This window comes from Halichoeres trimaculatus, unplaced genomic scaffold, assembly GCF_033239565.1.
Source record: "Halichoeres trimaculatus isolate MK-OKI-2021-1 unplaced genomic scaffold, fHalTri1.1 fHalTri1_scaffold_23, whole genome shotgun sequence".
NCBI lineage: Eukaryota > Metazoa > Chordata > Actinopteri > Labriformes > Labridae > Halichoeres > Halichoeres trimaculatus.
In genome coordinates this window covers 19932803-19948823 of record NW_027437201.1, presented here as the reverse complement: position 1 = coordinate 19948823, position 16021 = coordinate 19932803, and the positions used below count along the sequence as shown (strand labels likewise).

The following is a 16021-nucleotide window of genomic DNA, read 5'->3' as shown; positions in this document are numbered from 1 at the left end:
AGTGATAGACTGAAGTGAAGCATGCTGACAGATTTGGATGTTTTGACGACTGTCCTCAGAGACGATGTTGATTTCTGTCGCCGTGCTTGGACGACAGATTCATCAGCTTTTCATACAGCGGCTCCCTTTTTTTTACTACATGCATGATCCACGGCATGTTGAACGTTTTAGCTCAGGGTGTAAAGATTTCAGAATTCAGGAAATAAAGACGTTTGCTTGTGCAAAATGTTAGCGAATGATTTTACTCTTAGGTTGGATAAATTGATGTCTGGGTTACTGAAGGCAGAGATGTTAGCCGTGCATGTCACCTGCATGTCTGTTTTAACACCTGTATTTGTTCCAGTCTAATGACGCCTGTGTGGAGAGGATCCTCTGGAGGAATGAGTCCTAACACCGAGAAAAATAAAGTTTCTTTTTAGTTTTCACCAGAAAAACCCAGCACTGGTTTTATGTGTCACTCCTCAAAGCATGCTCTGCTCAGCTCTGGTCTGCTGTGCTCTGTCAGCCTGCTTCTGGCCCACTGCTGCGCCCTGTAATGTCCCATCATGCTTTGCTCACGGCTTGTTATCAGAGCTTTTTTCTCTTCTTCTTCTCTTCCTTTAATTCATTTTCTCTTTCCTCTTTTATTTCTTTCTCCCTCAGAGCGGCTTTACTCCTCTCCACATCGCGGCTCACTACGGAAACATCAACGTGGCCACGCTGCTGCTGAACAGAGGGGCGGCTGTGGACTTCAAGGCACGGGTAGGCCTTCACACACACACACACACACACACACACACACACACACACACACACACACATGCACGCAGACCTTTGAGAAGAATGCTACATGACGCTCATACCAGACCGTGTGCATGCGTGTTTCTGTGCATGCAGGAATGTAACATGTAAGTCTACAGCTGTTCACGTCTGTTCACGTCTCTCACAGAATGAACAGACACTTAGATCATGAAAGTTTTCAGACTTTGTGTGTGTTTACTGAAAGAAATCATGTTTTTGGATAATTTATGAACTTTTCTTTTTGCATAATTAAGATTTATTACAAGACTTAAACAAAAAGTTTGAAAAAAAAAAGTTACTCCTTGTGAAAACAGCAGCTCAAAAAGTTTTGCTCAGTGAATACATTTGCAGCATTAAGCAGTAAAACATGCACACACAGATATTCCTTAATCCCAGTTTTAAAATCCTCCAACTCATAAAACAATTCACTTTTGAGTGACTTTGACCAAACATAGAGTTTGTCTGAGTGAAAACTCAGAGCAAGTCTCTCAAACCTGAACTCTGTGCAGCTGATGTTGACCCTCTAGAGGGGGATGTTCACTCATTTTACCCCCATGATTCCCTCTGAACTGAGAAGAAGACATGTTTAACACCCAGTAGATAATGAAGTGTAAGAAAACTGTCATAAAAATACAAAAACATCATTAGTGTACGGTTTGAATCTCTTTTTGTTGTTTTTTTTTTTCTTTATTATGAGGCTGAATGATGAGATGTTTCTTCTTTTTCCTTATCAGAATGACATCACACCGCTGCACGTAGCGTCCAAACGTGGGAACAGCAACATGGTGCGTCTGCTGCTGGAGAGAGGGGCCAAGATAGACGCACGGACCAAGGTAGGAGACCACCCAGTCTGGAGCACCAAAAACACAAAGTACACTGCAAAAACTGAAGTCTTATCAAGTTTTTTTTTGTCTTATTTTCAGTAGAAAACTCCTTTTTAGACTCAATATGAGCCAAATTCACATGACCAATCCAGAATAATGTCTTGTTTAAAGTTATTTAAGGACAAAAATGAGGTCTGAATTGCTCGTAACCAGTAAAAAATCTGCCAATGGAAAAAGAGAAAAGTTACTTGTATTAAGACATGGTTCTAGTCTAAGTTGAAAGTGGCTCATATCAAGTATAATAAGACAATTTTTACTTTTAAAAACACTTGATAAGATTTGAGTTTTTTGCAGTGTACAGACACTTTTTATACATTCTTACAAATCTGACCTTCTTTAATTCATAGTTTGATGGTTAAAAGAGTACGACAAGGATCTATGAGTCAGAGTCTGTAACTTCTGTGTGCTCCTCATCACACAGAGAGAAAAGTTTTTTTCTATTTCTTTTCCTTCTTCCTTACCTCCCCTAGCAACTCCTCGGCAAATTAAAGAGCATCACTCGAGCAAACAACACTATAATCTTTGACATAGGTTTGACAAACAAAACAAAAACAAAATAATATAAATAATAGGAGTTATTATTAAAATAATAATAATATATCTACACATTTATTTTAAATGAGAAAAGTTTTATTTTTATACAGCTTAAAGAGGGAGAAGACCTCACCCATATCCCAAAGCTCTCTGATAAAATAACCTTTTCTTGGTTTAAACCAGAGGTGGTTTTAGGTCTGCTCAGTCACAGAGTCCCAAACTGATTGATGCTGATCAAAAGAAGAGGATTGCAAAGAGAGGAGGAGGATAAAAGTAGCAACATGTGAAGAAACATGAAAAAATTCTCGAAAAAGAAGGAGGGAATTCTGTGTCTTTAAAGTGTTTAGAGCCTGATAAGCTCTGCTTTGTTTATCCTTAACTTTTCAGCTCTGTGGTCAAACTTTTTATCCCTGAAATAAAATAGAAAGCTTAAAAATGTAGATTTTGGTAGCAGGAGTTAAGAATAAAAATGTCATTGTTTCATAAAGGTCAAAGGTGACTCTGTCTGTCCCCTCAGGACGGTCTGACTCCTCTGCACTGTGGAGCGAGGAGCGGCCACGAGCAGGTGGTGGAGATGCTGCTGGACCGAGGAGCTCCGATACTGTCCAAAACAAAGGTACCACCTCCTCTCTCCTTAACTTCCTGTTTCCTCTCTTTCTTCATCCCTCTGAAGCTAACCTCTCTATTTTTTATCCTGTCCCTCCAGAACGGTTTGTCCCCGCTGCACATGGCGACACAGGGCGACCACCTGAACTGCGTCCAGCTGCTGCTGCACCACGAGGTTCCTGTGGATGACGTCACGAATGACTACCTGACGGCGCTGCATGTGGCGGCACACTGCGGGCACTACAAGGTCGCAAAGGTCATCGTGGACAAGAAGGCCAACCCCAACGCCAAAGCACTGGTGAGGATGAGAGGAAAAACTAAAAACTTATCAAGTGTTTTTGTTTTATTTTCAGTAGAAAATGTCTTTTTAGACTCAATATGAGCCACATTCACCAGTCCAGAAAATGTCTTATTTCAAGTTATTTAAAGACAAAAATGAGGTCTGAATTGCTTTAAACAATTGGAAAAGGAAAAAAGTTACTTGTATTTTTAATTTTCCAGCAATTTTTAATTGTTCAATTGGCTGATTTTTTTCACTTTTTACAAGCGATTCAGACCTCATTTTGTCTTGAAATAACTTAAAACACACTTTTTTTCTTGACTGATGAGTTAAATTTGGCTCATATCAAGTATAAAAAGACATTTTCTACTACCAATAAGACAAAAACACCTGATAATATTTCAGTTATTGCAGTTAGGGAGACAGCAAAGAGAGACGGTTGGTCCAAAGTGCCTTCACATTTTTTATTTTATTTTATTTAATCCCATTGAGATGCAAGATCTCTTTTACAAGGGAGTCCTGGCCTTGACAGCAGCATTTCGAAATTTTCACACAGATTAAAGACAGAGACAATACACAGAAATAAATAATATTTTTTTAAAGCAGAAAATGTATTTTTAGACTTAATATGCGCTACATTCAATTGACCAGTCCAAAAAATGTCTTATTTCAAGTTGTTTAAAGACAGAAATGAGGTCTGAAGTGTTTGTAACAAGTTAAAAAATCTGCCAGTGGAACAAGAAAAAACTGCTCAAAAATTTGCTTGAAACTAGAATAATGTCTTAAAACAAAAAACTTTTCTCTTTTTCCATTGGTAGATTTTTTTGGTAGACTTTCCTGGTCGTTGTGGCTCGTATTGAGTCTTATAAGACACGTTTGCGAAAAACTAAGAAAGAAAAACTTGATTAGATTTCATTTTTTTGTGTGTACTTTCAATTAATTAGTGTCTAGATCCATATGCACTGCAAAAAAATGAAATCTTATCAAGTGTTTTTGTCTTATTTTCAGTAAAAAATGTGTTTTTAGGCTTAATATGAGCCACATTCACTTGACCAGTCTACAGAAGTGTTTTATTTCAAGTTATTTAAAGACAAAAATGAGGTCTGAATTGCTGTAACAAGTAAAAAAATCTGCCAGTGGAGTTAGAGAAATGTGCTTGTCAAGACTAGAATAATATCTTAATAAAAAATACATTTTTCTTGTTTACTTGTTTCAAACAATTCAGACCTCATTTTTTTCTTTAAATAACTTGAAACAAGACATTTTTCTGGACTGCTCAGGTGAATGTGGCTCATATTAAGTCTAAAAAGACATTGTCTACTGAAAATAAGACAAAAACACTTGGTAGGATTTCAGTTTTTTGCAGTGAGCTCATAAATGAGCAAAACACTTTTACAGTTTAGTAAAACAAGCATACGGGCCCATCAGATGATCTCTGATCCTGGATTTAAAGTCAAAGCTAACATGATCGTCCAGTTTCAGACGGCCTTGGAGCTCAGACCAAGACGAACGAGCAAAAACACTAAAAGCTCTTCGACCAAAGACAGAACGAGTCCGAGGAACCACAAACAGAATCCGACCGTTTGACCAAAGGTTATAGCCAGCGACGACCTCAGGAGTCAGAAAAGAGCAGAAATAACGATAAGTACGAAGTCCTGATTCTGAAACAAAGTGCAATGCAGCATGGGAAACTGAGTCCAGCGTTTTTAGAGAGGGAGATGAAGCATGCACGTAATAAATGATAGAAAAGTTGCTTGAATCATTTTTTTTCCAAGCAACAATGAGAAACATCCTTTGTTTCTGTAAAAGAAGCCCAGCTTCACCTTCAGTTTTTTTGATAAGTTTTGAATTTGAAGGCTAAAAGAGAGGTTTTCATCCCAGAGAAAACCAAGGTATTCAAAAGAATTGAGTAAAAAGCTGACATTTATCTTCTAGCGAAGTATGTTGCTTTGGTTTTATCAGCGTTTAAAACCAGCCTCAGTTTGCAGCTTTCAGAAAAGAGGAACCTGAGGTGTAAAGGATGGTGTCATCTGCATAAAAATGAAGCTTTGCCTCTTTGACACTTCAACGTAATGGTTAATATAAATCACATGTTCAGGAAAACATGCATCTGCACATGATGGAAAGGGTATTTAAGGTGGAGTGAACTGGATTATAACATTTAAGACTTGGTTCACAGCTCTCGTGTGGTCGTGGAAAGTTGCAATCAGGTCTTGATGATTTCATCCCGTCTCTCTCTCTGTCTTTATTTACTTCCTCTCCTCCATCATTATTCCCTCTTTCTGTTGTAAACAAAGACAGAGCAGTGAGGAGGAGAGGAGGTGTAGGAGATAAGTGAAGGAAACAAACAAAGAGGCTGGAGCAGACTTCCTGACCCCTGTAAGAAAACCTTCTCTGGTGTGTAAGGAGAGACGTCTGGGTGTGGTTTTATGGAGGGAGAAAAGGAGAAGGAAAAAAGGATAGGGAGAGGAAAATGAAGTCATAGGAGCCAGAAAACCTCAAAGAGAGTCAAGGAGGGAGGAGGGGGAGCGTACATGTTGGCAGGCGAGGAGCGTTGTAAAGAAAAGTTTCTATTTCAGGGCTGCATACTTTTATTTTTTACACTCAATTATTTCCACACATGCTCGTCTGGTTTGAAGGGTTAAAGAAAAAGAAAGACAAAAAGGGGAAAGAGCAGGATTGCTCCTGTAGAGCCGTTGTGTAGTTTCCACTCAGGTTTCCAGTTGTTTCTGCTGCCGCTCTGCACAGAAACAGAAAGTTTGGGACTATTTCTGACTCTCAGATGTTGACGTTCTCGTATTGATTCGTGTCTTTTTAGAATGGTTTCACTCCTCTGCACATCGCCTGCAAGAAGAACAGAGTCAAGGTGATGGAGCTGCTGCTGAAGCACGGAGCGTCTATACAGGCTGTCACTGAGGTAGGAGTGTGTGTGTGTAAGTGTGTGTAGGTGTGTTTTCTTTGTGTGCACTGTGCCATCACTTCTTTTAGTGTTTTTACTGCAGGAACAAAACAACAGGCTCCCATTTTAATTTACCTTCAGTCATGTTTATTCTTTAGATTTTTTGCAGAGAAGCTAATTTTTATTCTCTTTATTTGGCTTTAGTTAAAATTTCAAATACGTCTTATTGAGAAAACTTTCAGTGAATGCTTTGATTTTCTCTTTTCGTGTTTTCCATTTTTTATGAATGTAATGAGGTTGAAAACAGCAATTCAATCAGCCTCGCTTTATTTTTAGCTCTGATGCTTAAACTTAGAGCTGACCTTTGACCCTGATAAAGATGCAAAGATCACAGACTAAAAGAGAGGCAAGGCATTGCCTCAATGAAAAACTGAAATAGAACAACAGACGACTCACTTGGCAGCTCTCCTTTTTTATGACTGTTTCTCGCCGCTGATCGTGGTGGTCGCAGTAGCTCCGCCCTCGGCCCCTGATGCAGTTGGTGCTTCACTCTGGCCCAGCAAAGAGTTGGTGATTGCCATCACTGGACATCAATCAGCCCAGCCTCTTTGATTAGAAACAGTTGGGGATGGGTACCCCTCACATTTGAAATGATACGGTACTGATACCCAGTACCTGGCAATCGGTACCGGTACTCAATGGTACCATTTTTCAGTACTTTTGTGTGTTTATGTGGTAAAAAATATCAATTTGTTTAACAATGAAATATATATATTTTTTCAATTCAATATATTTATTCTTCATTATATAACCTTGCAAAGCTGTGTTCATGTCCAGCGTGGTACTTTTGACAGAATTCAGTCGGTACCTATTAAAGTGCCTAATTTGGTACCCATCCCTAGAAACAGCACTAGAGTGATTAGACACCACTTTAAAAAAGTGAAATATCCCTTTTATTAACTAAGTTTGAACCTATAAAATAGCTTTTCATTGCTTAAAAATAAAGCTGTGTGCTTGAACACTTTTCGCGTATAAACAGATTAATCTTTGAGCTTTAGCCACAGGGGGCGCCAGAGTCAATACAAATTTAGCTCCCTTCAGTTGTCACTTGTTCATTCATTTATTCTTTTTCTCCTCTGTGTTTTTACACATTTCAGTCTGGGTTGACTCCAATCCACGTGGCAGCATTTATGGGACACGATAACATCGTTCATCAGCTGATCAACCACGGAGCCTCGCCGAACACGAGCAACGTGGTGAGCAGACAAGTTCTTTCTTTCTTTCTTTCTTTCTTTCTTCTTTCTTCATTTTGTTTTTCTTCTTTTATGTATGTATTTATTTATTTTTCTTTCATTTATTATTTTTCTCTCTTGTTTCTTTTATTTATTTTATTTTTTCTTTCCTTTCTTTCATTTATTTTTATCATTCTTTTTTCCTTCTTTCTTTTGGTATTTTTTTCTTTCTTTCTTTTTTTTATTATTTTTTCTTTCTTTCATTTATTTTTTGTTCCTTTTTATTTTTTTTCTTCCATTTCTTAATTATTTTGTCTTTCTTTCACTTAATTTTTTTTCTTTCATTTATTTATTTTTTGTTCTTTTTTATTTTTTTTCTTTCTTTTATTTATTTTTTCTCTCTCTCTCTTTTGTTCTTTCTTTCTTTCTTTCTTTCTTAGTTAGCATTTTATTTCTTGGTTATTTTTTATATTTCTTTCTCCTTTTAAGATAAATAAGATTAAAAACAGTAAAACCTTATGAGTAAGGAAGGGATTAATAGACAAACTTAGGCTGAAACAAAGATTCAGTTTAATTTGAACATCTAGCAGAAATAATCCAAAGCTATTGATCTAATATTTAAAAATAACTAAGTGGCTAAGAAATTCATTTATTTCTCACTAACTAACAATACTGCTTAAAAATCTGCATTTTAACACAGATTTGATTTTCTGTTTTTTTGTCTAGCGTGGGTTTTTCTGACTTTACACCAAACCGATGGATCTGTAGGTAGTAAGAAGAAAAAACAGTGAATTAAAACCACCTGTGTGTTCAGACATGTGTGTGTTCTTCTCATCCGTCCTCTGACGGAGCCTCAGACTTTTATTATCGACTGTTTTTAACTCAGAGGGAGCGAAGGAGAGGAGACGGAGGGATGTAAGGGAGGAGGAGTGTAGAGAGCAAACAGAGAGGCGGGAAAAAAAGAGAGCTGCACACTAAACTCTTCAACCCCAACTATTTGGTCGCCCACGCTGTGTCTGTGGCCAGGTTACCGTAGAAACCGAGTATTATGGGACGTCATTATGGCGAGCTGGGTGTGGAGAGTGAGGGGGTCGCTCATTCTCTGAGACTCTGAGCTCGTACACGTTCCCCAAAGCAGTCAGGAAGAAAACTTTCAGTGAAGTGTAAACTTTTTTTTTCCTGTGTGTGTGTTTTGTGTGTGTGTGTGTGTGTGTGTGTGTTACAGAGGGGGGAGACAGCGCTACACATGGCAGCACGAGCCGGTCAGTCAAACGTGGTCAGATATCTGATCCAGAACGGAGCACGAGTGGACGCAACAGCCAAGGTAGAGCACATCTGTCTGCAGAGAATCATCCTCTCCCATTCAAACTTTTTACTCTGTGTGTGTGTGTGTGTTTGTGTGTGTGTGTGTTTTCACATGCATGTTTGTCTACTTTCAACAGTGCAATGTGTGTCTGTGCACATGTCTCATTGAGCCGTTACAGTGCAGAGCAGCTTCTCTTCTTCCCAGACTGACGGCTTGCCTCTATGCTCTGATCGTGATCGACTGTGACGTCATTTTAAATAAAGTTGGCACCAAAACAGAGATCACAGAAATCCACATTTCAGGGTTTACTTTGCCAAACAAAAACCAAAGCAAACAGTTATTTCAAGCTCTGATGTTTGGGTTCATTTCAATGCAGCGAGCAGTGACCTTTTCCAAAATATGCACGTCAGATCTTTTTATTAGCTGATTCTCCTGCAAAGCCTCTTCTTATTACATCAGATTAGGTTTAAATATCAAGTGAAATGAAATATGCATGAGCACTATAATTTATTTCACCTTTAATAACAAGAAAAGAAGTCACAGTGAGATTAAAATCATTCGTACTTGAGTTGTGTGGACTTAATGCAGCTACACAACCCCCTCTTTAAAGTCTGCAGACTTTAAAGAGGGGGTTGTGTATTTTTTTTTTGTCTTTGATTTGTCCCTCAGGTGTCCCTGTAGTATCTTTACATGATTTACAGCTCAAAAAAATACTTGTTTTCTTATCCTGGTGCTTAAGAAACCCCTTGTTTCACCTATTAGATGCTGTCTCTTTAAGGCTCCACAAACCCACATCCTTCTGATTGGCCGCTTCAACATTCATGCACTGAATGAACAAGTGAATTAAGATGTTTAAGGTGACTTTTTTTGCCTGTATCTCTGACAGGATGATCAAACTCCGCTCCACATCTCGAGCCGTCTCGGGAAGCAGGACATCGTCAACCAGCTGCTGGGAAACGGAGCATGCCCAGATGCCACCACCAGCTCTGGGTACACACCTTTACACCTGGCTGCACGGGAGGGACACAGAGACATCGCTACTGCACTGCTGGACCAGGGAGCCAGTCTGGGGATCATTACCAAGGTAAAAGCCAAGCAGAGAGAAAACTTTTTAACATTTTGGTGGCTGAGAGTCGTGTAGATCTCTGTGTGGTCCTCCGTCTAAGTTAAGAGTTGTAGTTTTGCTCCATGACGCAGGTTTTGCAGACTCTTTGTGCTTCTCGCTGCAGCCAAACCTGGACTGCGACTGAACATGAGATACAGTTGAGCGCGTGCCAGCTGGAGAGCTGGGTCAGAACAGCTTCTCTGGAGTCTGAATAAACTGTTCCTGGAAAACTTCTCCCCCTGTTCATTACTCATTTCACAACATCCAATCAGACTGTAATGGAGCGTTTGATGGCCAGCGTTTCAACACGGAGGAAAGTCCCTTAAATCTAAACCGAGACTCTCAGAGATGTTTCTCCTGTTGCTCCTTTCCATCATGTCTCCCGTCAGAGGCTGTAATTTCATGCATTGAGGATAAACATCCAGATTTCCTTCTATAGACTGCAGTCGATTTGTTTCAGCCCTGCAGCAGTTCATGCATTTCAACTTTAAACAATCCTAAATCTTCAAGAATATTCCTGTATTTATGTAATTTTTAACATTTGAGTTTTGTGGCCTCAAAGAAGCTGGTCTGGATTCCTTAAGGTCCCCTCAGCGTTAGTCATCTCCCTGTCAGCCTTACGTCACGCTCTCAGAGGGAGCTCAGTCTGGGCTGGTTTTAAGCCACAGTCGCAGATCCTTGTTGCCTCATAGCTGAAGAATCTGATGTAATACACGCAGCGTTCCTCCACCCTGAAACCCTCAGTGAGACCAGATTAAACTGGTGTGTTTGAGTTTTTAAAGGAGTCTCTCTCTCTGTTTCTGCAGAAGGGCTTCACTCCGCTGCACGTGGCTGCAAAGTACGGCAAGATCGAGGTCGCCAACCTGCTGCTGCAGAAGAACGCTCCGCCTGACGCTGCGGGGAAGGTACGAACGTCTGCTCCCTGATGTGTTAAAAACTGATGCTTAACGAGAGACTCAAAGAAAGTGTGTAAGAGCTGAAATAAAGCTCTGCAACCCTGAAGCATATGGAGCGCCGATTGAAAAGTTGCACACATTGCAAATAACATTTCTCCACATTTAGCTCTAAAACATCACTTTTTCCGCAGATTTAGAGAAATATTTTTGAAAAACATTTGTCAAATATTATATATAAATGTTGAATTTTTTATGTAAATGTTGAATGTCATTTATAAATGTTATAAATGAATATCCTGATTCTAAATATTTAGCTACATTTGTGAACATTTAGTTTTCATTCTAAATATTAAGCTAAGACTTAATATTTATCAAAGATTTCTAAATATTTGCAAAGATTTCTAAATATTTAGCTAACATGCAAATTCACACTCTCGTCCACCAGAAATACCAAAATAAAAGTAAGAGGAAGCGATCTGGCCAAGCAGATTTTGAGAAAGTCGAACGCAGTCGGCTAAATCAGCCGTTAGAAAACAAACGCACCAAGGGCTGTGATGGCGCTGTTGAAGATCCTGTGGCTGACAGCGAAGAAGTAACATGCTAAGATTTCTAAATATGAAGTCAAGGTTTCTAAATCTTGAGGTACGATTTCTAAATATTTAGCTAATATGCAAATTCACACTCCCGCCCTCTGGGGAATACCAAAATAAAAATTCGAGGAAGCAATATGAGAATGTCAAGCTGTTCCTCTTGGATGTCGGCCACAGGATCTTCAACAGCGCCATCACAGAGCTAAACCTTTATTTTCTTACGGCTGATTAAGCTGACTGTGTTTGACAAACTCAAAAGTCCAATCTGCTGGATCGCTTCCTCAAACTTTTACTTTGGTACTTCCAGCAGGTGGGAGTGTGAATTTGCATATTAGCTAAATATTTAGAAATCTTTGCTCAAGATTAAGAAATCTTAGAAAATATCTTGAAATATTTGCAAAACATTTATAAATCTGGACTAGATATTTAGAAATTCTTGCAAATATTTAGAAATTTTTGCTTAAGATCAAAAAATCTTTGATAGATATTTAGTCTCAGCTAAATATTTTAGAGATTAGTATTAGAATATTAGAATATTTTCTAGATATTTTTCGCAATTATTTCTCTAAATCTGCAGAAAAAGTGATGTTTCAGAGCTAAACGTGGAGAAATGTTGTTGTTATTTGCAATGTGTGCAACTTTACAACCAGCGCCCCCATAAAAGCAACGAAAGCTTTATACACACACACCTTTGTTGATGCATCTCACACACGTCACATCAGCTGCACTCAGAGCCTCACTTCATCATCTCTGCTCACCTAACAACACCTGACAATGTCCATGTTTGTGTGTGTGTGTGTGTTCAGAGTGGACTAACTCCACTGCATGTGGCAGCTCACTATGATAACCAGAAGGTGGCGCTGCTCTTGCTCAATCAGGGAGCTTCACCGCACGCTGCTGCAAAGGTAAGAGTCACAGTCACACACAGTTACACACACACACTCTCTCTGACCTACTTTCAGTCTTTGTGCACAGCGCTGAGCGCAGCGTTGTAATTGGCCGGTTTAATGCCTCTTCTCCTCTAACTGCATTTACTCAGAGAAGCTGACGCTGAAATCAGCCAGGCCCCAATTAAAGCTGTTTCCTGATAGATTATTGAAGATGTGACTGTGGTTCTCGGCAGTAGGAACAATTAAAGGAAGTGTTTCTGTTTTTCAAGCGTAAACATCCTCAGCTTCAGGGTGAAATCAGTGAAACTACAAGTGAATAAACAGCAAAACAACGATAATCAAAATAAATTCTACTTCTGCACATAAGATAAGATGGAGATAAAACAATAAAATAACTATAATAACCGTCTTTGTTCACAGAATGGCTACACGCCGCTCCACATCGCAGCAAAGAAGAACCAGATGGAGATCACCACCACGCTGTTGGAGTACGGCGCCTCCACGAACACGGTCACACGTCAGGGAATCACCCCGCTGCACCTCGCCTCTCAGGAAGGAAACGTGGACATCGTGACGCTGCTGCTGGCTCGAGATGCTCCCATAAACACGGGCAATAAGGTACGAGATCGTAGTCTGCAGACCTCACTGCTGACAGAGTATAAACTCATAACACTATGATCATTTTTATGATTACATTTTTTTTTTCAGTCTTTATTTTGTCCCTCTGATGCCCCTGTGGTGTCTTTACATGATTTTCTCTCCTTTGTGTTATAAAAAACCCTTATTTCAGCCTCAGTCTCAAGCACTGCATTTCAGCTACTGTCTCTTTAAGACTCCCTACTCCACAATCCCACTTCCCTCTGATTGGCCAGCCCTCTAAAGGCCTGTTAGGCAGAGTTATGGGTACGAAGTGTTGGAGTTGTGACCCTCAAAAGTGTAATTGTAGTGTAATTTATGAATCTGAGTGAATCCCTGAAAAAAATACACAAGAACATCAGCTGTCAATCATCGTTCAACACAACGTAAAGCCTCGTTTTTAACCTCTTATAATGAATGAAAACGAAACTCTTCAGAAATAAAACGTCTTGAATTCAAGGCAGCCAAATAATATCTTCAAATCACCACAACAATTGGACGTGAGACACATTTCTACCAGGTGTATTAATTTTTTAAAGTTTGACCACAGCCCAACTGAAATGACTGGGGAGATGGATTTTTTGACCTATACTGCAGCCAGCCACCAGGGGGAGCAGTTTTTGTGGTGACCTCATTTCAAGCTGAGCAAGATGATGTCCATTTTTTTTTAACAGTCTATGGCGTAAACTGATTCACAAAAGTGTAAACAGATTTGCAAAAGTGTTGAATTTTTAAAAAGTGTGTGAAAATCCACAAATGAACACGGAAGGACTCACAAATTTAAAAAAAAACATGCTGCAGTTGTGTGTGGGTGCTTTCACACACACGTTTCATTTGTGAATTTTGACACTGATCTGGCCCCATAGTAATTGACCGGTTAAGAGATCCTTATGTGATAAAACATTTTCAGCAACTTGCAGATTCAAGGACTCGTTTTTGCATAAATGAAGTCTGAAAAGTTTCTAAGCTTCTGTCCTTTGCCAGATTTTTGCACGCCTCCTTCATGTTGTTACTTTACTCAGCTTTGGTATTGTGTAAGTTTGTGGAGTCAGAGTCTGAATTTATGTTACCGAGATCCATAAAGCTAAATTTAGAAGCTTCTGGACTGAATCAAACAGCATCAACACCTCTGACTTGCTGTGTTTACACATCTTTTATCGTGTCTATTTAAATATTTAATTCTGTGTATTTAATCGTCTCTGTCTGTCTGTTTCTTCTCAGTCTGGTCTGACCCCGCTCCATCTGGCTGCACAGGAGGATAAAGTCAACGTGGCTGAGGTCTTAGTGAACCAGGGCGCCACAATAGACCCTGAGACCAAGGTAAGACTGCTCACATCCTGAGAGCAGCCCCTCTTTTTAACATCCTCATTTTAACTCTGTTTTCTGTATCATCAGCTGGGCTACACCCCCCTCCATGTGGCCTGTCACTACGGTAACGTGAAGATGGTTAACTTCCTGCTGAAGAATCAGGCGAAGGTCAACGCTAAGACAAAGGTAGCCATCAGCATCTCCTTCATTTTTCCGTGCATTAGTTTGTTGTTGTGTTTCTTCTGACTGTGTGTGTTTTCTCTCCTCTGCAGAACGGATACACACCTCTCCATCAGGCCGCACAGCAGGGACACACACACATCATCAACCTGCTGCTACATCACGGAGCGTCGCCCAATGAACTCACAGCGGTTAGTAACACAAAAACAAGAGGAAAGGACTCTTGATGTAGCTGATATTTTTATAAACAGCTTTGATTTTTTGAGGTTTTAATGCAGATTTTTTATTCTTTTATCTAATTTCTTTTTCTTTGCTCAGAACGGGAACAGCGCCCTCTCCATCGCCAGGAGGCTCGGCTACATCTCTGTTGTCGACACGCTCAAAGTGGTCACAGAGGAAACTCTCACCACTCAGGTGTGTGTGTGTGTGTGTGTCTCTGGGACTGTTTAACAAATTGAAAAGAAGTGACGGAACATGATTCATTAACAACAAAACTCTGTGTTTGACAGACTGTGATCGAGAAGCACAAGATGAACGTCCCAGAAACCACAAACGAGGGGTTGGACATGTCTGACGATGAAGGTAAAAGACTCAGGATGGCCTGTTTTTCCTAAATTACTCCACTGAAGCAGTGATTCTGTTGTCACAGCAGATTTATTAGGTCAGCAAGCATTTAAACTTTATTTTATTTTCATTATTTGAACTTTAAGTTGATTTTTTTCTCTTGCAGCCATTTAAAGGTCCCATGTTATGCTTCTTTTCTGTAGTTTAATATGGATGATTGATGTCTTCATGAAATGGTTTTAACATATTTACTGAGTGTAGCTGGAACATTTCCTTGATAAATGAACTCCACCACTTAGTCTGTCTTCTTCTGAGATGGAAAGCTTGTGCATGGAACTATGTGGCTGTTTACAGCCAAAAACAGAGCAGTGATGGCTCTTCAACTTTGGCATTCTCCTCCCCGTTGCTGGAGAGATTTCTCTGCAGCAGCGGGGAGGGGGTTCGAGGGTATCTGCTCCGATGGCCCAATAAGGTCAGACTTGCTCCTGATTGGTCAATAACGGGAATCGCTGACGTCAGCAAATCCCCAAAATCCAAACTGCTTGTTTTAGGTCAGGATTTTACATTCACAAGCTCTACTTAGTACAGGTTTTGTCATTAAATATCACATTTTGTGGGCTGGGAGGAAAGACAAAGACCCACAAATTTCACTAAAAGACTTAATAAAGTGATTTTTGCATAATATGGGACCTTAAAAATGTAAAATAAGCCTCTTTAAATGATTTCTTTGATATTATTTTGCTTTAAATATGATTTATTCCACAGTTTGTCTTCCTTTATTTCCTCTAACCTTCTCCTTCATCCTGATCACACAGTCCATAAAGCCAATGTCCCAGAAATGATCACAGAGGACTATGTATCTGATGTGGAAGAAGGTATTTTACTTTGTTTTTAATCTTCTTATTCCTCCTTCCTACTAATATTTCTCTTTTCTTTACATTTAAATCCTCTTTTTTTATTACTAACTCTCTCTTTATTTTCCATCATTATTTTTCATCATTAAGTAGCTGATAAACTGCCTTCTGTCGATGTTTTCTTCCCCTTTCCTCGCCATCATACTGTACTCGCTGTACGTCACCCTCCTCTTCGGCTCCTCCTCGCCTTCGACTCTCACGCTGTGTTTTTGTAAACCCTCCAGATTTTTTTTTTCCTTATTTTGCACCAAAATGCAGCAAATATGTCTTCCTCCTGGTTGCCATGCCAACTGTCTGCATATGGCGGTTTGGAGTGTGTGACAGGTTTCTTTTCACGCTGCGGAGAAGAGGCGCACACACTCGATCCTTTGTCCTCGGGGGGGGCATGTCAGCGACGCTTCTATTGTACTTTCACAC

General features: G+C 39.6%; 1 protein-coding gene across 35 annotated transcripts in view; it reads left to right on the top strand.

The window, feature by feature from the left end:
• The window catches only part of LOC141785328 (ankyrin-3-like), a 147999-nt gene that overhangs the window by 81750 nt on the left and 50228 nt on the right, over nt 1-16021 (top strand). For 27 of the 35 annotated variants that reach the window (XM_074663577.1, XM_074663573.1, XM_074663599.1 and 24 more), the window contains 17 exons: nt 643-741; nt 1515-1613; nt 2716-2814; nt 2905-3102; nt 5903-6001; nt 7141-7239; nt 8441-8539; nt 9408-9605; nt 10433-10531; nt 11919-12017; nt 12423-12620; nt 13860-13958; nt 14034-14132; nt 14219-14317; nt 14445-14540; nt 14636-14708; nt 15506-15565. In XM_074663577.1, coding sequence (XP_074519678.1) covers nt 643-741; nt 1515-1613; nt 2716-2814; nt 2905-3102; nt 5903-6001; nt 7141-7239; nt 8441-8539; nt 9408-9605; nt 10433-10531; nt 11919-12017; nt 12423-12620; nt 13860-13958; nt 14034-14132; nt 14219-14317; nt 14445-14540; nt 14636-14708; nt 15506-15565 — 1912 coding nt within the window. The remainder of the gene's footprint in view (nt 1-642; nt 742-1514; nt 1614-2715; nt 2815-2904; nt 3103-5902; nt 6002-7140; nt 7240-8440; nt 8540-9407; nt 9606-10432; nt 10532-11918; nt 12018-12422; nt 12621-13859; nt 13959-14033; nt 14133-14218; nt 14318-14444; nt 14541-14635; nt 14709-15505; nt 15566-16021) is intronic. The other 8 variants (XM_074663592.1, XM_074663579.1, XM_074663591.1 and 5 more) reach the window with 1 other exon arrangement.